The 20,458-nt window shown below is 47.4% G+C and overlaps 1 protein-coding gene across 1 annotated transcript in view; it reads left to right on the top strand.

The window, feature by feature from the left end:
- EDC4 (enhancer of mRNA decapping 4) overlaps positions 1-20,458 on the top strand; it is a 33,146-nt gene that overhangs the window by 9,025 nt on the left and 3,663 nt on the right. Inside the window, exons 7-26 of the mRNA XM_063167992.1 lie at positions 200-304; positions 744-853; positions 1,391-1,474; positions 2,016-2,111; positions 3,089-3,191; positions 3,646-3,826; positions 5,054-5,126; positions 5,538-5,629; positions 6,273-6,469; positions 7,180-7,268; positions 7,993-8,146; positions 9,249-9,712; positions 11,260-11,361; positions 12,255-12,407; positions 13,720-13,756; positions 14,535-14,715; positions 16,565-16,720; positions 17,430-17,545; positions 18,195-18,360; positions 19,497-19,683. Of these exons, the coding sequence (XP_063024062.1) occupies positions 200-304; positions 744-853; positions 1,391-1,474; positions 2,016-2,111; positions 3,089-3,191; positions 3,646-3,826; positions 5,054-5,126; positions 5,538-5,629; positions 6,273-6,469; positions 7,180-7,268; positions 7,993-8,146; positions 9,249-9,712; positions 11,260-11,361; positions 12,255-12,407; positions 13,720-13,756; positions 14,535-14,715; positions 16,565-16,720; positions 17,430-17,545; positions 18,195-18,360; positions 19,497-19,683 (2,846 nt within the window). The remainder of the gene's footprint in view (positions 1-199; positions 305-743; positions 854-1,390; positions 1,475-2,015; positions 2,112-3,088; positions 3,192-3,645; positions 3,827-5,053; positions 5,127-5,537; positions 5,630-6,272; positions 6,470-7,179; positions 7,269-7,992; positions 8,147-9,248; positions 9,713-11,259; positions 11,362-12,254; positions 12,408-13,719; positions 13,757-14,534; positions 14,716-16,564; positions 16,721-17,429; positions 17,546-18,194; positions 18,361-19,496; positions 19,684-20,458) is intronic.

The following is a 20,458-nucleotide window of genomic DNA, read 5'->3' as shown; positions in this document are numbered from 1 at the left end:
GCTCCAAATGCCAAGAGCAATTCCCTGTTGTGTACAATGCCAGGATTGAATGGCCAAATTGTGTGGAAATGGGAAGGTGTGTGTCACACACTTCCATTGGCCTGGTGTGTCAGGCCATAAGATAAGGATCTAGGAAGTTCTATGGATCTAACCAGTGGTTATAAAAATAAACCTGTGTGTCTGCATGGTTTTTTTCCAGGCAGAGGTGTGGGACTTGGACATCATCCGAACCAACAACAGCTCCTGGCCAGTGGAAGTGCCTGACATCAAAGAAGGCTTCATTGTGGTGAAAGGCCACAGCACGGTACAAATCTGGGTTCTTTGGGTTTTCTTTGGGTTATAGGGTCTCAGGAACTGCAGTTCGTAGGACAGTTGGATGTGAAAAAAAACAGTTGTGAGGTAATTATAATTGTAAAAGCCAGAAGAGCCCAAACCAAAATGAGCTCTATTTATAACATGAATAAGAGTAAGAGCAGTGGCAACAGAATCCCTTGTACTTGAATTTGCTGTCTGGAAAATGTGATTGTTTATTATTACCAAGAAAGAGGGTGCCTGTCAATTGTTCTGTGAAGGGTTAAAAGGCTTAATGTTAGAAGCTACCAGTTTCTGTTAGAAATCCACTCTGGCCTTCTCTACTGTCAGATTGTTAGTCAAATTCTTGCTTGAAGATAGAGCCTTTTCTTCTTGTAAAGTAAGAAAAGCTATAATTACTATTCTGTGTCTCTTTTTCCCCCTCTGTGTAGTGCCTGAGCGAGGGAGCACTTTCTCCAGATGGAACTGTGTTGGCCACAGCAAGCCATGATGGTTTTGTGAAATTCTGGCAGATCTATATTGAGGGACAGGATGAGCCAAGGTAACTAGAGAATTGGGAAATGAAGAATCTTGGAACAGAGAGCAGCAGCATTTTCTCTGGGAGGATTTCCTTGATACAGAATTACCTGTGATGGTCATTCTTAGGACATTATAAAGATACAGCATAAGTGTTTGTAATTTGTTGCTGAAAAAAATTGCATCACTGAATATCACAGGCTTATGGAAAAAGCAGAGAGCTGTGTCTGGAAACAGGAGTTCTGTGCTTTGCACAAGCTGTAGTCAAACTCTTTTGCACTGTCTGTGTAAATGCAGGAAGCTGCTCTGAGCTGTTCTTCTCAATGCTGACTTCTTTTTGCATTGTATTTTTGTTAAGACACCAGACCAAATGACAACATGGGATTTTATTTATTTGTTGGTGACAATATTTGTCTGTGTGGTCTCCTTATTTTAAATAAGACTTGCAAAGAGCTACAAGTCAGTAATCATTTGTGGCTTCTGGACAAGGAGTTGTGTGTTCAGCATCCTCCTCATTTGCCACTCCCTTTACACTTGGATGTTTTCTCTGATTTATTCTTAGGTGTCTTCATGAGTGGAAACCCCATGATGGTAAACCTCTTTCCTGCCTGCTCTTTTGTGACAACCATAAAAAACAAGACCCAGAGTAAGTCCCCAATCCTATCCTTAAAATATTAAAGCTCAGCATTGTTTTCTAAATGCCTTGCCTTGACAGTTCCTTGTAACTGAATAATACTTTAAAATTTTGGCTTTGTAGCAGGAGCAAGTCCTTAATCAGTTTTCTAGTGATGCAGAAATAAATAAGACTCTGAAGCACAACCTAAAGTGACCTGAATCATAGTGCCAATTTCATGAAAGTAATGAGAATTCTAAATTGAGAATTTAAAAAAACCTGAGTCCTCTCAGGTTTGTGGCATGGTCAGTCTTAAATGGCCTGTTAGTCCTCCAGATTTCAACTGCCCATTGCTGAAAATACAGCTTTTATTGTTATTGTTACTTCAGTTGTGGCCTTAAGGTATCTGAGAGGGCTAGTGGTTTCTAGTCTGCCTCAGAGCAGAAATTTTCTGGGAACTTTAAACCATGGTTGGGCAAAATCAGCCGTGGGCAGCTTGTGAGGAGCCTTTCTGGGTAGGATGAATCGTCTTTATTTGGAGAATAAAGAGAATTTGGATCTGTTGTGCCTGCAGAGTTCCCTTCTGGAGGTTTCTCATCACAGGAGCCGAGCAGAACAGAGAGCTGAAGATGTGGTGCACAGTGTCCTGGACCTGTCTGCAGACTGTTCGGTACGTGTGCCTGGATGCCCCTGAAGGCTGGCATTTAAGGGGACTGAATTTGCCAAGGTGATCCCTGATGTCCCATGGATTCTACTCCTTTGCCATTCCAACCTGTTGTTGGAAGCTCTCAGCTCTGGCAGACTGTCAGGTCAAGCTTAGGCAGGGCCAGGGAAGTTTATACTTTTATTATTTGTGTTACCAAGATCTGTTGTCTTTGCCTTGTTCTGTAAAGCAGAGACACAGCTGTAACATGAGAGGAGATTGCACAACAGAACTGCACACCTTGAGTGTTTTCTTCTCTGGAGATTTTAGATATTCAGTAACCAATCTAGGATCTTCTCCTATTAGTGCTTTTTCTGTTTAAATTTTGAGAAGCTGCTATGTTGATAGAGCTTAAGAAATTATCCAAGGCTTAAATGTTGAGCTGTCTAGGCTCAGAAATTGAAATTGTGCTTTAATCCATCCCTTGACTCAGCTTAGGTTCCCTGATTTTATTTTTCTGTTGGTGGATCATGGCCTTTCTTACCACACACATGCTTAAGGCCACTTTGGATTTTCCCTCTTTAAATGAGAAGAAATGACATAGAGCCAAGTGCTGCTTTTTCCACCTCACACTACAGAAGGTCCAAAACTTATGGAAGGGTTATTTTGATTTGGTGGATTTTTGGTTTTAAATCTGCAGCATTGACTCTTGTACTCCTGTGAATGTGAAACGTGTTGAGTAATGACCGTCACCTTGCATTTCAATGTTCAGAATCCATAACTTGATCCTATCATGCCATCTCCCAGCTGCTTTCTTAGCTGATGTCAGCACTGATTTCAGCAAAGGAGTTTCTGTTCTAGTGGGTGGTTGCACTGTAATAGGGCTGTAAACTCCTTAAGGTTCCGTGGGAGTTTTGGTAATTAGTGCAGTTTCATAGCAATCATGCTGGTTGGGCTAATCTACCTTTCTGTCTGCACCCCCTCCCTCTTATTTGTATATGTAGCTTTTCTCCTGACATATTCAGCTCCATGAATATTCCTCCCAGCCTGAAAGTCTGCCTGGACCTCTCAGCTGAGTATCTGATACTGAGTGATGTGCAGAGAAAAGTAAGTAGTTCATTTTGTTGCTGCCTGTGGGAAATGGTGGCTGAAGCAGAATTGGCCTTGTGGTGTGTGACTGGTTCTGCTGCTTAGGTCTGGGATTTGCATGTTAGCAGATAAAAATGCAGAAGTTGACTCAGCAATTTCACTGTTTGATGAAAAAGGGCAGCAGTTCAGCTGAGTAATCCTGAGGACTCTTAAGGATTATTTCTCACCCTTTGTAAAGCTCTCATTTGGAGATACTTGTGTCTGGCATGCTAGGATTGAGTTCTTGATCAACATTGACTCCCTTTAGAGTGTGGTGCTTGTGGTTCCCTTGAGTGTTCCATTTCAAATTTCAAGATCCAGGCTTTATTCCTCACATTATTTCCCTTGTTCCCAATCTGGTTTGGATGCTCAGCTCTGTAGTCCCCACACATGTGCATGTTCTGCTCTGAAAGCTCTGATTTACCATTTCCAGGTCTTGTATGTGATGGAATTGATGCAGAACCAGGAGGAGGGCAAGGCTTACTTCAGCTCCATCTCAGAGTTCCTCCTGACCCACCCAGTGCTGAGCTTTGGCATCCAGGCCGTGAGCCGCTGCCGGCTGCGGCACACCGAGGTGCTCCCGGCAGAGGAGGAGACTGACAGCTTGAGTGTAGGTAGGTGACAGAATTTGGCTGCTGTGTGGTCAGGATTTCTTTCCTGGCCTGTTCTGACTTTGTAATGAAAGGCTGGTCACTTCTCCCAAATAACAAGACAAGAGGAAAGAGCCTCAGGTTGTGCCCAATGAGGTTTGATTGGGTGTCAGGCTTAAGCTGGATTGTCAAGCATTGCACAGGATTCAAGGTGTGGCCTGGTCACTGCCCTGGTCCTGCTGGTGGCACTGTTGCTGAAACAGGCCAGGATGCCAATGGCCACGTTGGCACGTGCTGGCTCATTTTAAGCTGCTCTCAACCAGCACCCACAGGCCCTTTCCCCCTGGGCAGCTTTGCAGCCACTCTGCTCAGCCTGTGGTGCTGCAGGGGGTTGTTGTGACCCAAGCACAGGACCTAGCTCTTGGCCTTGTTGAACCTCACACAATTGGCCTCAGCCCATCAATCCAGCCTGTCCAGACCCCTCTGTAGGCCCTTCCTTCCTTCCTGCACATCAACACTCCTGCCTAAAGTGGTGCACAGCATCTTCAGCCAGTCAAGGGATTGTCTTGCTCTGCTCTGCAGTGGTGCAGCCTTGAGTCCCATGTGCAGTTTTGGACCCCACAATATGAAAAAGACACAAAGCTGTTAGAGAGTGTCCAGAAGAGGGCCATGAGGATGGTGAAGTGGAAGCTGGGTGGAGAGTGCCTGAGGTCACTTGGTCTGTTCAGCCTGGAGGGGACTGAGGGAAGACCTCCTTGCAGTCTTCCAGCATCCTCACGAGAGACAGGCACTGATCTTTTCAATCACAAGACCAGTGACAGGACTCAAGGAAATGGCATAAAGCTGAGTCAGTGGAGGTTTTTGTTGGATATCAGGAAAAAGTTTTTCATCCAGAGGCTGGTTGGGCACAGGAACAGGTACCCTGGGGCAGTGATTGAAGCACTGAGCCTGAGTTCAAGAAGCATTTGGACTGTTCTTCCAGGCACATGCAGTGATTCTTAGGGTGTTCTGTGCAAGGCCAGGAGTTGGACTCAATGATCCTCATGGGTCCCATCCAGCTCAGGATATTCTGTGGAGTTGTCTGCGAAGTTACTGAGAGTGCTCTTGATCCCTTCATCCATCCAGATCATTGATAAAGAGAATCTGTATCATGCTGGTTCTTTGCTGTCAGTTCATCCTGCTGTGATGCTTTTGTAGTACTTTGTGTGTAGTTTCCATGCAACTTCATATTTTACCTCTGTCTCTTTCCAGAAGGTGCTCAGGGCTCTGGAGCTGTTGAATCAGCAGCAGGTGTGCTGATAAAACTCTTCTGTGTTCACACCAAGTGAGTATGTGTGTGCAGCTGTGTGTGTTGTCCTAGCCCTGCACTGACCTGTAGAAATTTAGGTTCAACTCTTTTGCTCATAACAAAAGCTACTTGGCCCCAAAGAAATTTCTGTGGTGTGTATGGCCTTACAGGAGGTAGCTCTGAATGGTGTGACAAGCTTGTATTTCCATGAGTGATTTCAGAGTTGTGTTCACACACAAATGCTGGGAAACATCTCAGATACCCTGGGTGGCAGAACTGGGTGACACGGCTGAGTGAGGATCAGCTTCTGTTGCTTCTGTGACAGGCAGAAAACACTGAAGCATTTTCCAAGGGAATTAGTTCAGTGAAATCTTCTGAGCCTTAATGATGCCTTAAGTCTTCTCCTGGTGGTTCCTAAGCTGATCAGAGATGCTTGTTTCTTTCTAGGGCCCTACAGGATGTGCAGATCAGATTCCAGCCTCTTCACAGCCCTGACACAAGTGCTTCCATGCCTGCCCATGGCTCTCATGAAGAATTTGGTGAGCATGTGTGTTAAATTGGTTTTTAGTGTTACCGAGCCTTTAAAGGTTATTGGTGAGGAGAGCAGAAGAGTTTTGGGTATCTCTTTGTACTGCAGTGGTGTCATTGCATAAAGGGTTCTGAATATGGAGTAGCAGAGGAGCAGGAAGCTGGTTAGACCCTGTGAGTATGGAGTTTGGGATGTGTTACACCAGGAGTGCTAATGCTTTGTGCATGCTTGAGTTCACCTTCCTGGGTGATTTGGCACTTGTGAAAGAAACTGGAAGTTTGTCTCTTGTCAGGTGGAAGAGATCAGAGTGACAGCAGAGCTGTGGGAGTAGAGGGGGCTGGGCTGGTTGTGATGAGCTCTTTCAGCTCATTCACCATTCCGGGATGTGGCAGTTCAACTGGCCTTTCTTTTAGGGAAGAAAGAAAGCTTGGACATTTTATTATCAAAGCCTGATAAAATCCAGTCTGGCATACAAAGAGAAAGCATAACACAGGATTTGCTTTGCTCTAAGCTTTGACTGGGATCTTGCAGGGTTTTTGCTTGTTCTTCTTGGAATCAAGCACGGCATGCAATGGCGCAAGTTTATACTTCATGGAATTAGAGCTTTAGTTTTGGAGGGAAGTTCCAGACTGATTTGTACCTCTCCCTGGAAGCCTTTCCAGACCACATGGCTGACCTGGGCACGGAGGGGCTGGGCTCTGAGAAGGAGTCTGTGCACGGCTCCCAGCCGGACCTGCGGCGCATCGCCGATCTGCCCGTGCCAGCAGATTTCCTGTCCCTGTCCAGTGATGCCAAGCCCAAGCTGATGACTCCAGATGCATTCATGACACCAAGTACTTCTCTTCAACAGGTAATCAGAGATCTTTTAAGGTGATGTAAGGGATGGGGGTGGATTTTGGTACTTTTGGACACCCTTTTCAGCTGTAATGACTATGATAAGCTTTGCTAGCTGAATGCAGAGCACACAGGAAACTCTGCATGTAGCCAGACTGAGCAGGGACCTGTTGGCACATCTAAAATGCTAAGCTGGCCTAAGCTTGTGTTGTAAGTGCTGTGTTTAACTGCAGAACCACTGATGTAGGTGTGCTTTGTAGAAATATGGGTTTGCTAAATAACTGTATCTAAGCTGCGAGACTGCTGTTACTGGTTTGCACATGTTGTTTGGGGATATGATTTAACTGTAATGGAAGAAAAGATTCCACTTCTGCACATCCTGCTGATGGGGTCCTGTGGGGGTGCAGATCTGAAATGATCAGGGGACTGTTGGAACTGTTCAGACTTGTGAGACCCCTCTGGAGTACCCCACTCTCTGCCATAAACCCTCTGCCTCTGCACTGGTGAGGTCACTTTGGGGACAGCAGTTCCCCAGTAAAAGCAGCCATATGATGGGGATGTTTTGTGATTTGTCTTTGTCCAGCACCTGAGCACCTTGGCAGAACAACCCAACCTGTGGGGATGTTTTCCATTCCCTCTTCACCAGAGACTCTCTAGGAGTCTCTTCCTCAGGCTGAGTTGTGTTGTTGGCCTCTGTGCCCTCCTGACTGCTGTGTTTCCTTGCAGATTGCTGTCTCTCCAGGCAGCAGTGTCAGCTCCCTGACTGCAGTCACAGCCATGAGCAGCACTTCTGTCACGGATGCCTCTCTGCCCAGGTGAGCAGCACATGGGTTAAATAATTCATTTGCAGCTGAACTGGCACAGGCCTTTGGGATAGCACAGAGCTGTAGCATGTCTTGCAGGAGTGGAGATTGTAACCAGAGTTAGAAACTGGCTTGAGTCCCAACATCCCTGTATAGGCAGCTGTTTCCATCCCTGTTGCAGCTTGGAACGTGTCTGTTGTCATCTAGAGGCCAACAAGAGTGTTTTATGTGTACCTCATAGGGATTCTGTTATTGCAGCTCAGTTTTGTTGCTCTCCATGCTTTTCCCAAAGGGCCATTGTTTACAGGTAAGAGAACTCTGCAGCCACCAAGGACAGGGAGAGAATTAGGACTGGTAGGAAAATCTTACAGTGTGACAGTGGGTTGGGCTGCTTAACAGGGGAGAACTTCACTTCTGGGGGTTGGGAAAAGGAGAGAGACTCATCTTATAGTGTTGTGTTTCTCCCTGTACTCTGTACAGTGCCCACTGGAGATACAATTGGTCCCTTCTCTCACTGACCCCTCAAATTCTAAAAAGATTGCAATGGCCCTTTTTTTTCTCTTTTTGTTGTTTCCACCTGGTATCTCTCTGACCTGTACAGGGACTAGTAGCTGACCACGGTGGAAAGAGCAAGGCTCCTCCACTGATCTTTGTACCCCATCTCCTCAGCTCGAGTGTTTGATACAGATCAATCATTTATTTGGGCTGCTTGATTTGCTGGTGTCTTTTTCTGCAGAGCTTCAGAAGACTTGACAGTGAGCCCCAAGATGCAGCTGGACACCAGCCTCACACTGAGCAGCAGCAGCAGCAGTCTCCAGACCAGTCCCAGGAGTCACTCTGTTCTTATCCCAGGCCTCCCTGACAAGCTTACACCAAAGGCACCTGTTCCAGTAAGGCTCCAAATGCTGCTTCCTTCCTTCTCATGGGCCAAGGAACCTCTCTATGGGTCTCTACAAGCTGAAATTGCTCAGCCTGGAGAACAAAAGGCTCTGAGGAGCAGAGTGGCCTTTTAGTGCTTTAGAGAGTGACTTTTTACATGGGCAGACAGGGATAGGGCATGGGAGAATGATTTTAAACTAGAAGAGGGGAGGCTTATTTTAGATGTTAGGGGGAAATTTTTTCAGAGGGTGGTAAGGCACTGGCATAGACTTCCCAGGAAAGTTGTGGATTCCCAATCCCTGGAAGTGTCCAAGGCCAGATTGGATGGGGCATTGAGCAACCTGGTCTAGTGGAAAGTGTCCCTGCCCATGGCAGTGGAGTTGGAACAAGGTGAGCTTTAAGGTCCTTTTCAACCCAAACCTTTCTAGGATTCTATGAAATTACATTTATTTGGATGTTAACAGGGACAGTGTGTGCCCTTTGGAAAGCAGCTGCTGGCACACATGTGCAGTCCAGTTTACTCAGCCACATTGGTGGAATTTGTGTCTCTGAAAGAGAGATACAGCCGTAGATAGCTGCAATACAGTTACAGATACAGCAATGGAGGGACAGCTCTAGCTTGTGCTGTCACCATCCCAGTGGCTGGAACTGGTCAGCCTTTGTGTTAAGAGACAGTCCTGCCTGCAAAGGCTTATTCCTGCTTGTTGTTCTGATGAGTCTGAAATCATGATTTCCTATCCCTAAATTTTAATTTCCAGGTGTAGTGTAGAACAGACCATGACCAAAGCTTGAAATTGAAACAAGGAGATGTTCAGTGTTAAAACTAGTGTTCTCCTTCAAAGAGAAGGGAGTCTGGAGCAGAGCAGTGGGGTAGAATTAGTGTTACATTTTCTTTTGAAAGGGAGTTCAAACTAGCATTGGCTTAAGTATGTTGTTAGCCCGGCTGAGAGTCCACTACAAGTGCTGGGACTGTTATCCATCTGGTGGAGTGGGAGCCAAGGAATCCCATGAGGAAAGGGTACAGCAGGCTGTTTCCAGAGGCAGTTAGTGCAAGGCACCAGGAGTTCTTGGAGTGTCTTATCCTAAAGCCTCTTGTTTGATTTCTGTTTGTAGGTGGCACCAGGAAACTCCTCTCTAGCCCTGGAACTGCAGGAAGTGGAGCCCTTGGTGGTGCCCCAGGCTTCTCCCACCCGCGAGCGCTCCCCAGACGTCATTTCCTCTGCTTCCACAGCCATGTCCCAGGATATCCCAGAGATTGCTTCCGAGACGCTGCAGCGCAGCTTCGCGGCGGCGGCGCCCGCGCTGCCCGGGGAGGCGCTGGAGCCCGGGCACCACGCGGACAGCATGGCCTCAGCCGCCTCCGCCCTGCACCTGCTGTCCCCCAGGAACCGCCACAACTCCGAGCACAGCCACCACTCTTTGGACATGCCTCCAGTGGAGGTGGACAGACTGAATGCTCCATCATTACTGGAGACTGCTTTAACTCAGGAAAATGCATCTTCTGACAGTGTTGTGAGTCAGCCGTGGCCGGCGGCTCCTGACATAACCCGGGAAACCAGGAACAGCATGGCAGACAGGTAATCCTTGGGTTTGTCTGGCACGGGGCAGTTTGTTTGCATGGCCAAGTTGGCAGCTGGGTGAAAACCTCTTATGTTGTGATTAACCTGGAACAGTTCTCCATCCCTCTTTCCCTTGAAGGATCTGATGAGTCAGCCTTCCTGTGTGCTGTGTCCTGAACTTCCTAGGCCACCTCTGACCACTTTTGCTCTCTGATACCCTTTGCAGCATAAATGATCTCTGTTAAGAAGGTGAAAAGTCTTCTTTGTTGGCCTTCATGTTCACATGGAGACTAGAGATTTTTTTTGTGTGCTCTGGAAATCAAACCACTACAAGCTACATTCTACCCCAAGTGAAGCAGGCTTTTGTTGAATCAATTGACAAAATAACTGTCAGGTTTGCTTGTATGTCTCTCTTTTAGGACTGCCTCTATGCAGCTAGTGTTACAAATACATGAAGTACTTTAGCAGTCAAAAAATAAATGGCAATGGAGCAGGAATGAGGGATGGTGCAGCGTCACTTAGGCTGCTTAGAAGGAGCTGGAGCAGTGCTGGGTTTCATCACAGAATTAGTGTCCCTCTCCTGTAGTAGGATGAGAACAGAAAGAGGCATCTTGCATCTTCAGATTCCACTTAGGCTGGGGCTACATGTACCATGTGAACCTGCAAACACCTTCATTTTCAGGACTGGAAGGCTGAGAGGGTCAGTGTTGTCCCTCAGATAATCCTGGACTGTTCACTCATCAGAGTTGCAAAGAAAGGCCTCACCTTGTGCCTCCACAGCTGAGGATGTTTTTTCAGGAAACAGTCCCATCTGATGCCTCTGGGAGGACATTAAGACTGTGTTTCTACACAATATTTTTTCTTTTACTCATAATATGAACTTGAGAAAATACATTTGTAGGAGTCTGCAACTCCCCTCAATCCTACTCTGTCTTTGAATTCTTCTGGATGTCTTCTATAAGAATCAGATCAGCTATCTCTGACTGTGAGAGATTTCACCAGTGCTCACTTCTGTGTAAAGTCCTTCCTGCAAGCTGCATTCAGGCAGACCTAATTGGCAGCCCAGAAGCACGTGCAGTTTGCTCTCAAAATCATTGTGATACTCAGACTGGATGCACTGTTACAATCCTGTCTGTTAGAGCTGACCCATCAAATTCACACACTTCCTCAAACACTTTGAGGAACTAAGAAGCACTGATGATTTTTGCTTCAGTGATCAGTATTAAATGAGGAAGAACAAACCCAAGGTTCATGGAAGTGTGTGCCAGGTTTGAGTAGTGGCTTACCTCTCTTGTATGAGTGTCTGTTGGGAGGTAATTCTTGGAAATCTACTTCAAGCATAGCTGAGCTGCTTCTCCCCTTTTGAGGCCCCAGAAAAGCACATGGACCAGTTCAAGTATTTAATGCTTCTACACAGCACTGCCACTTCCTGGGTCTGTGGGATCAGTGTGGGGTGATTTTTGTTACAGACTTCCTATCAGGATCTCTCATGAGACATGGAGAGAGTGAATATCCAAGCTGAAAGAGACTTTTGTGATGGTATTTTCTTTTTTTCCCCTCTCTAGCCCAAGGGATGAGGTTGAAGAAAAGCACAAGAGTTCTTCCTACCATCGACACAGCTACCACCTTCTGCAGCATGACAGCCAGGATGCCAGTGCAGAGCAAAGGTACCAGAGTGCTCAGCCCCCTCTCTCACCCTGCATGAACTCAGCTCAGGCTGCATTTGTGCCTCTGTCCCCAGCCAGCCTTCACATGTGGGGTGAATGTCTCTGCTTTGTCTCCTGACTTAATGTGGGTTTGCAGCCCAGCTTTCCTCATGTTCTGGTGACTTCAGCTCATCTCAAGATTGGCCTCTGGGCCCTCTCCAGTTTATTCTCTGTAGGGAAAGGTTTGACTGTGCTGCTTCTAAAAGCATTGGTTTAATTACCAATAAAAACTATTAAGAGATCAGTTTCTAAAATATTTTGCCTTATATAAGGTAGCAAGGGTACCTCAGGAGTAAAGTTTCTTGCTTCTGACATCTTTCCTCCCTGATAAGTCCCTCTGAAGTTCTGTGGGCACATTCTGTGTGCCTGACAAGCTCTGCCCTGTTTGACAGCTGAGGATTGTCCACAATCCACACATAAATTCAGACTGAAACCTGCAGTCTGTATTGGAGCTGCTCAGCAGGGCAAAGTCTCCAAGGTACTGAGGATCACAGACACCTTAGGCTCACCTGATCCTCCTCTGTTGTTGAAATGTGTTTCTGTGTCCAGTGCTTGCTGTCTGTAAAGCTGTAGGGATGTGTTTACACAGCACCTCCCTACAGCTTTACAGCTGCCTGGGCCCTGCTGTCCCTAATGCAGGGACCCTCCAAGCCTTGCTGCACAGCACTGGAGCTCAGCCTGAGCAGACCTGGATCAAAGCAGAGCAGCCTGTTCTGAGCTCTGAGGTGACTGTGAAAAAAGGTTAGGTGGGGGTGTCTGTAGCTGACTCTGGCCATGTGTGGGTGAAGATCTGTGTGAATCCATCCCAGTCCAGTGTGGTGAGTGATGTCCTCTCCCTTGCTGTCCCTTCACAGTGACCACGATGATGAAGTTGCAAGCTTGGCTTCTACATCAGGTGGATTTGGTGCCAAGGCATCAGCACAGAGGCTGCCTGTGAAGGACTGGAAAGTCAAAGCATCCCCCCGGGCCTCCCCAAAGCTGAAGAGGAAGGGCAAGAAGGATGATGGGTATGCTGGGCTGGCCAGGGCACAGCAGGCTCAGCACCAGCTGGGCAGGGCACAGCCTCCTGCAGCCATTGGGGTCTGAGGCAGCAGCCAAGTGCTCCCAGCCCTCATCACCCTGTTTGCAGAGGGCAGGAGCCCCACAGAAGGCATTGCTGCTCACTCAGACACTGACTGGCACTCGGGTGTGGGAATAGTTCTGCACTGTCTCCAGCTGGGACTCAAAATCCAAAATACAGCCTGGGCTTGAGAAGAATGTATGGGAGGTAAATTACACATTGTGAGGGAACACTGGGCCCTTTCACTGGTTTCAGTGAAGGCTTCATTGAAACTGTGATGCTATGAGTGTCACAATGCCTCCCTTTTTAATTGGCTTCTGAAGAGCAGCACAGTGCCCTTGTTCAGCAATATCTCATTTGTTACCTGCTTGCTGCTTCTGTGTTTTTCTAAACATGCCTGTATCAATGTCCTGTAAGTGAAAATTGGTGACTGGAAAGGTCTGACCATGGCAGGTTAGACAAATCTGTCTGCATCAGTGTGAGGAGAGCAGCAGAGCTTCTGCACAGGGCTCCCTCCTCTTCTTGTGTTCCCATAGCTCCATGATTTGGGTCTCTGGCTGTGCAGATCACAACAAAGAGGGGCTATGACATTTAATTCTGGCTGTGGTCCTGCACAGTAACACCCAGAAGCTCTTGGCCTCTGAAATTACTTTCACTTTTTCTGTCTCAGTCCTTTTGAAGTTGCAGAGTGGATATTGTCTGGGAACTAAAAGTGTTTACTTTTCTTCACTGATCTGTGGCTTTGATGGAGACATGCAGTATTAGTGGATCAGTTCAGGGTTTTTCTTTATTCTGCTGTGTGAGCTGGAGTGTATCTCTAGTTTCTTCACCTTGAGAGCTGGAATTGCACTAGATGATTAGTGCTCATTCATTCTAAATTTTAGCAAATTAATACTTGTTTTTTGTTTGGGTCTTCCCTGGCTTCAAATTTGGACAAAACTGAAAAAGCAGTGTGGAGTGCACTTTGTAATAGTCCTCAATAACACTTGGTTCAGGTCTCTTCCCTGCAAAGGGACCACTCTGTAAGGAATTTCAGGGTCTGTGAACAGTGCAAATGAAAGTGTAATAGTGCTGTAAGGACTGGGATTTCATCACCTTCCCATCATTCTCCATGTTACACAAGGCAAACTGGAGTAATGAGCTGGAGTGAAAATCTAAAGCAACCATGAAACATGTGATCTGTTTTGGCAGAAGACTTGGATAATAAGAGGAGTTAATTGACATAACTGGGTTACTACTCTTTCTCTGTTTATTTCCAGGGACATGAACCAGTCACCAAGATCATCTAACAACCAGGTGAGTCAGAGCTGCTCTTCATGATGCTTCATGTCTTACTAGGGAAAACCTGAGAGAAAGTTCATTCCAGTTCCTTGAAGTATCATGGGTCATGCCCTAGCAGGTTGAGAGGGGGCTGCACTGGGGCTTGGAATTGCTCAGTGCTGACATGCAGCAGAGAAGGAGCTCTGTGCTCTCCAGACTGATTTCTTTCTCATACTTGCCTCTGCCTGCAGCAGGATAAGCTGTTCCTGTCAAAGAAAGGGTCACAGGGGGATTGGCCTTGATGTGTGGGTCTCCTTGTTCCTTCCCCTTAAAGGGTCTGTCCTCACACTCCTTGAACTATTTCGAGCAGTGAAGTGACAACATAAAAATTTATACTTGGCCAGTTGTTTGGTGTTCTCAAATAAATGAAAGATCTGAAAAAGTGCTCTAAAGAAGCCTCCTTAGTGTACTGATTGCACAGCCCTTTTGTGAGTGTTTGAGTTCATTGTTTACATTTGTAGGCATCAACACTCTCAGTACCTGGCCAAAAGTGAATAAAATCTGTTTTGAAGGGTGGGTTGTATCTAACCAGTTGATATTCTAAGCAACCATTTTTTAATTCCATGCAGGAACTTTGTTTTATCTGTTTATTCCTTGGCACAGCAGTTCTTGGGAGCAGGCACTAAACTGGTCCTGTTTGCTGCATTGTGGGTTACACTTCACTTCCAGGCACAGGGCTTGACTCAATACTGAGCAGAAACTGAGCTGACCTCCAGTCCTGTTAGAAATGAGTGCTTGTCCTCTGCACATGCAGGTGACAGCAGAGTTCCAGGAGGAGGTGATGTGCATCCTGAGGAGCCAGCAGCGCGAGCTCTCGGAGCTGCGGCAGACGCAGGTGGAGCTGCTGCAGAGGCTCACGGATCACCTTGATGCCATCCAGAGCTCCCTCATGGGCCACATGGAGAGGGTCATCGACTCCCAGCACGAGCAGGAGCGTATCCTTGTCTGCAGGTGTTGAGGGGAAGCTGCAGGGCAGACTGCAGGTGTGAGGAGGGCTCAGGAAGGTCAAGGATGTGGGAGCGTGGGGCTGTAGGTGCAGTACAGTTGCCTGGCTGCAGTGTCACTACTTCAGTTCCTCTCAGGCCCTTCCTCAGGGCAAGAAACTCAGAAATAGACCAGAACTGACACTTTCTCTGTGCCACTAAATCTTAGTTACCCATTAAGCTATAAGTGCTGCAGTTCTGGTGTAGACCAGAGGTGCACTTGGTACATTGTCCCACCTCAGGCAGTGGCCAGTTGCACAAGAGTAATCATGGGCTGATCCTTTCCTTCCTTTCCTCCTTAAGGCAAGTCAGTACTTGCACCAGAAGCAGCATCTGGCTGCCATACTGCATAGCTGGATATAGAATTATCTTGTTTGTCCACATTTGTTCATATGCTGGTCTACAGGTCCCTTAGGTGTTTTCTGAGAAGTATTTTCTTTTGCTGCTTTCAAACCTGGTATCCAATTATTTGTATTGTATTATGAATTACTGGTTCCTGTGTACATTTGCTGCACTGAATTTGATTATGTTCCCCAAACTGAGCCGCTCCAGTCTGAAACCACTCCTAACTTCTATGACAATAGCTTTCTCTATTAATTAGTCTCAGATTTTCCTTTTGTGACCATCAGTCTGATATTCACAGATAATTTAGATACCTTTCTACTGAATTTCAGTGTCTAGAGTTGTGTTGTAATAGTAGAATAATTTTTCCTTTCTCCACAGCTTTATGCATGGACTGAATTTTGTCAGCAGCTGAATTGTCATTTCATTGTTTGCTTTGTTGGAGTTTGAGGTGTTAGTTTGTTTAAGATGTGTTTGTGTGTTGGTTCCTTCAGAGAGGTTGCTTTTTTCATCAGGTGTGAGTAGCCTGAAGCCTGGATTTGCTCCCATCACTGTATCACTGTAGACTAATTCTATCCTATAGAAATATTTTTGCCACCTTGTTATTTATGGATATTGGACTTGATGGTTTCTGGTGTCCTGGTTTTGGCTCAGATGGAGCTAATTTTCTTCACAGCAGCTCATGTGTGTTATGTTTTGGATTTGTGACCAAAACAATGCTGATAACACACTGATGTTTTTGCTGGTTTTGCTTTTTCTAAGCCCTGTCAGGGCCTTCTCTGTTTCTCACACTGCTCCACCGGGCAGAGGCTGGAGGTGATCAAAAGTTGGGATGAGACAGAGCCAGGACAGCTGACCCCGGTGACCAAAGGAGTGCCCCTCACTGTGTGATGCTGTGCTCAGCAGTAAAGGCTGGGGAAAGGAGGAGGAAGAGGGAACACTTGGATTGATGGTGTTTGTCCTCCCCAGTCACTGTTAGGCATGAGGGAGCCCTGCTTTCCTGGGAATGGCTGAACACCTGCTCACTGATGGGATGTACTAAATGAATTCCTTATTTTGTTTGGTTGGCATGTGCAGCATTTGCTTTACCTCTTAAACTTTACCTGAACCTATGAGCTTGCTCACTTTTACCCCAGCAGCTCTCCCCCATCCTGCTGCAGAGGAGTGAGTGAGTGGCTGGGGCTGAGCTGCTAATGGGACACCAAGTTAACCACAGTATGTAGGAAACAGAACTGTCCAGATTACTTGAGCTGTCTGACTTTCCTTTCTTACCTTCCAAAGCTCTTTTCTCTCCCATATCAATTGTTTAAGATCACCCTGTTTGAGGAAGACACTGAGAGCTGCACGTTTGCTCTCGCTGAGCCTCTGGAGGTGAGGCTGCCATCCATCTTTGTGGACAGGGGTGCTGTGGGTGGACAGGAGATGTGTTGTTGTGCTCCTTGACCCCAGGTCTCATCAGAGAGGAGGCTGGAGCGGGTGCTGCTGGAGGGGCAGCAGCGCAATGGGCAGCTCCAGGAGCAGCTGTCCCAGCAGCTCTCACAGTCGCTGTCCACGGCCGTGTGCAACCGCCTGGAGAGGACCATCCGCGAGGAGATGAAGAAAACAGTGCCCCAGTGTGAGTGTGGCTGGGAGCTGGAGCCCTGCAGGGAGCTCCATTGGGATCAAAAGCACACTGGGGAGGTGCTGGTGCTGTATGAAGCAGGAGTTGGGTTGTGTGAGCACCAGTCTGTGTGCACAGCAGGCTGCTGTGGGCCCCAGTGTAATCTGAGAAGAGGGGCTGTGGTTTAGGAGCAGTGTGAGGCTCCCAGAGGGAATGCCTTTCCAGAGAGTGTGGTCTGACCTGCCAGAATAATCTCTAAAGTCTTTGGAGTCTGTTCAGTGGAGGAAGGTGAAAGATGAATTTGGAAATGCTGAGACTTGACTGGAACATGCTTGAAGTTGTCTTTGCCCTTTCTCGATGCACTGGCACCATGCATGTAAGGAAATGTTCCAAAAACTGCTGGTGGGAAAGCCTGCAGCCAGTAGCTGCCTAAGGCAGGGCTATCTGCTATTCTGGGTCAGGTCAGCTATGACTTTCTCACGCCAACTCTTAAAAACTCTCAAGCCTGGCAGTTCCACAACTTCTGCTGACTTCCAGAGCTGTACCACCTTCCTAGCAAAGACTTTCTTCAAATGTCCAACCTTAGTTCCCCAAGCACAGTTTGTGATCATTGTCCCTTGCTGAGTCATATCCAAGAATCATTTTATTCCATTTTCTTTTCTGGGCTTTGAAGTGTCACTTTAGGCTTAAATCTGCTTTTTTGTCCTGTTTTTGTTATGCCTAGGCATTTCCAAGAGCATGGACCCTACGGTCAGCCAGCTCAGTAATACTATTGCTACCAAGCTCACTGCTGTTGAGGGGACACTGAAAGAGAATATTACCAAGCTAGTGAAATCAAAGGTAAGGAATACCAGAGGAGCTTTTCCAGGGCACACTGAGTTGGGTAGCAACTTCTTAGGCCTTTTCCCCTCACCTCTGTCTCTAGGTAATGCCAGTTTAGCTGCCAGTAGTCAAAGCTTTTTCATGGTCTCATTACAAGGACAAGCTCTTTGCATGCTCCCCTGCCCGCTTTGCCTCATTAACACTCTTTTTTATTTACCAAGTTGTTCACCTTCTACTAGAGTAGAAATTCTCACCACAGCAGTGACTTTTAGGGCCAACTCAGTCAAGTGGCAAACATTTGACTGGCTGCATTCTGTTCTCCATATCTACATTATTTAGGGGGCACAGGCTGCTTACTTACCTTGGCAAGAAATTATGGGTTTTTTGGGAAGGAAGGAGGAGAAGGGGAAAGGAGCTGTGCCACCTTCCCTTGCTCTAGAGCAGAAGTGGTGCTGGTATTGGGCAGCCCCTGAGCAAGCAGAGTTGTGCCTGCTGGAGTCACAGTGCAGCCTGGCCAGTGGGAAGAGCCAAGGGAACAGCCTTGGACACTGGGCTGTCCTTACCTGGTGTGTGTGTGTGTGTGGCAGGGACCTGGTGTTTGCTCACACCCTTAGTCCTGGAGCAGACTGTAGTTAATTTTGTGGAATCTTCTGTGTGTGCTTGTAAGAACCTTACAGACAGTGTTGTGAGGGCCACAGCTGACACTCTGCAGGGACCCATCCAGTCAGCCTACAGGGAGGCCTTCCAGAGCGTCGTGCTGCCAGCCTTTGAGAAGAGCTGCCAGTCCATGTTCCAGCAAATCAATGACACCTTCAAGCAGGGCACACAGGAATGTGAGTAGGTTTTCTTCTTCAATTCTTCTCTGCACTGTTTGCATTAGTGGCTAGCAACACATTGGCCTTATGGTTTTGCCTTTCAGAGTTTCACTGGTGAGTGTTTAACCTCTTAGCCCTTCCATGTGTTCTGTTTCATATTTGGGAAACAAAAGTGGGGAGGTTTTTGTGGGTGGTGCTATAAGAGTACAGATTCACTTCTGGTCTTTGTAGCCCGCATAGCAAAACTCTCAGCTGTGTTCTGGGAATCTGTGACTTCATCTATTGAGTAGGAAAAGCCCAGCTGCAGGATTATCCCATCCTGGTGTCAGGAACATGATGAATGGAGAAGGTAGCAGTCCTGCAGTAGGCCCTCCTCCTCTCAGAGGAGTAATGGATTGGAGAAGGTTTAGAGAATGGTACCAGGGTGACCAGAGGTTAAATAGTGAGTGAACAGTGTTTTAAATAGAGCATACCCTTAAGTAAGGAAAGCTATACACTCATGCACTGCAGAAGATCATTCCTGTTCTTGGGCTTGGGATGCAGATCCTTGGCCTTTGGGGAGGCTGGGCAGAGCTGGTTTCTGAGAGGGCCTGAATGTGGCCCAGTGCTAGCACAGTGACTTTGCCATAAATCTGCAGGGTGTCTCCAGCTGCTGTTTATTTTGCACCCTTCCTCTTCCACACAAGTCTCTCACAAATACGAGAGCTTACATTCTTCTCCCTTTTGATCAGGCAAGTTCCTAAGATATTTTAAAATACAGGTTTTAAACCTTTGGAGACATGATTTCTTTCTTGTCAGAAAAGTTTCCACTCTTTCTTCATTAGCATTGAACTAATGCAGATCCCAGTTCCCACTACATATGAAATAAAACACCCTCACTCTTGCATTTATGTCCCCTGAACAAGGAGTGCTTGTAGAAGTCTGTTATAGGAGAACTGGTGGGTTTGTTGCTGTGTGATGGGGACACTGGAAGATGGGTTTCTAGTTTGATATAATATGGTCCAAAACAAAGCTTGTGCTTCTCCTCTGTGCTGTGCTCGTACACGGGCTCAGCAGTTGGAGCCGTTGGAGTCAGAGCCTGCCAGCTGGATTCCTGCCCTGATCATCCCCACAGATACACGTGGCTCAAACCTCTCTCTCTGTGCCTGTTGCAGATATCCAGCAGCTGGAGGCTCACCTGAAGAACAAGAAGGTGCGTGAGCAGGAGGTGCGGGAGCCGCTGCTGGGGCAGCTGCGGCAGCTGCTGGGCGCCCTGCAGAGCAGCACGGAGCAGCTGGCCTCCAGCGTCACCGCCAGCGTGCACGCCGAGCTGCAGCACCAGCTCCACCTCATCGTGGGCAAGTGAGTTGGGACAGAGGTGCCACTGAGGTGGACAGCGAGCCAGGAGTGCTCTAGGGCTGCTTGTTGGCCCTGCTCTGTGGCAAAGCAAGTGGGCTGGTGGCTGTTGCTCGCAGAAGGTTTCCCAGCTCTGTTGGGAAGCTCAGGGCCTGCTTTTCTCCAGGTCCCGTGTGCACAGTGGAGAACAGAGGGGATCCAAGGCACCACTAAGCAGACCCAAATCTGAGCACTTCCTGAAGATCATTTCAGAGGAGTCTTGTCTTTACTCAGTGTCCTCAGGCATACAGTTTCTACAGGCTGCTCTCTCTCCCCACAGCTGCTCTGCAGCAGTTTGTGCTTTGCCCTCCTGATTTCAGGATGGGATCCCAGCAGTGCCTCCAGCACATTCACACTGTGAGGCAGTGGCAGATTGCCAGGCATTGGGATTGGCTGGTGGTCACCTGTGGGGCAGAACAGCCCTGTCTATTTTAGAACAAATGTCAGAACACACTGGGGTCTTCAGTGCAGGCCAGAGTTGCCAGGAAGGCCACAGGCTAAATCCTGGTCTTGTTGCATGGGCTGTGCTTGTTCCCAAGGAAGCCCTGCTTTTCTATCTGTGGTAGAGCAGGTTTGATGCTTTATACCCTTTGTGAGAGGGGAGAATCCAGCCCTTGAGGGAAGAGGTGTCACACAGAGCAGCAGAGTCTGCACTGTGAAATCCTCTTGTGTGGAGAAGCCACAGGCACAGTGTAAGTGTGTTCTCATTCTAAAGGTGTCATCTGCACATGAGGAGCTGCAT

This window comes from Melospiza melodia, chromosome 13 (assembly GCF_035770615.1).
Source record: "Melospiza melodia melodia isolate bMelMel2 chromosome 13, bMelMel2.pri, whole genome shotgun sequence".
NCBI lineage: Eukaryota > Metazoa > Chordata > Aves > Passeriformes > Passerellidae > Melospiza > Melospiza melodia.
The sequence above is the reverse complement of the archived record's forward strand: the minus strand, read 5'-3'. Positions and strand labels throughout refer to the sequence as shown.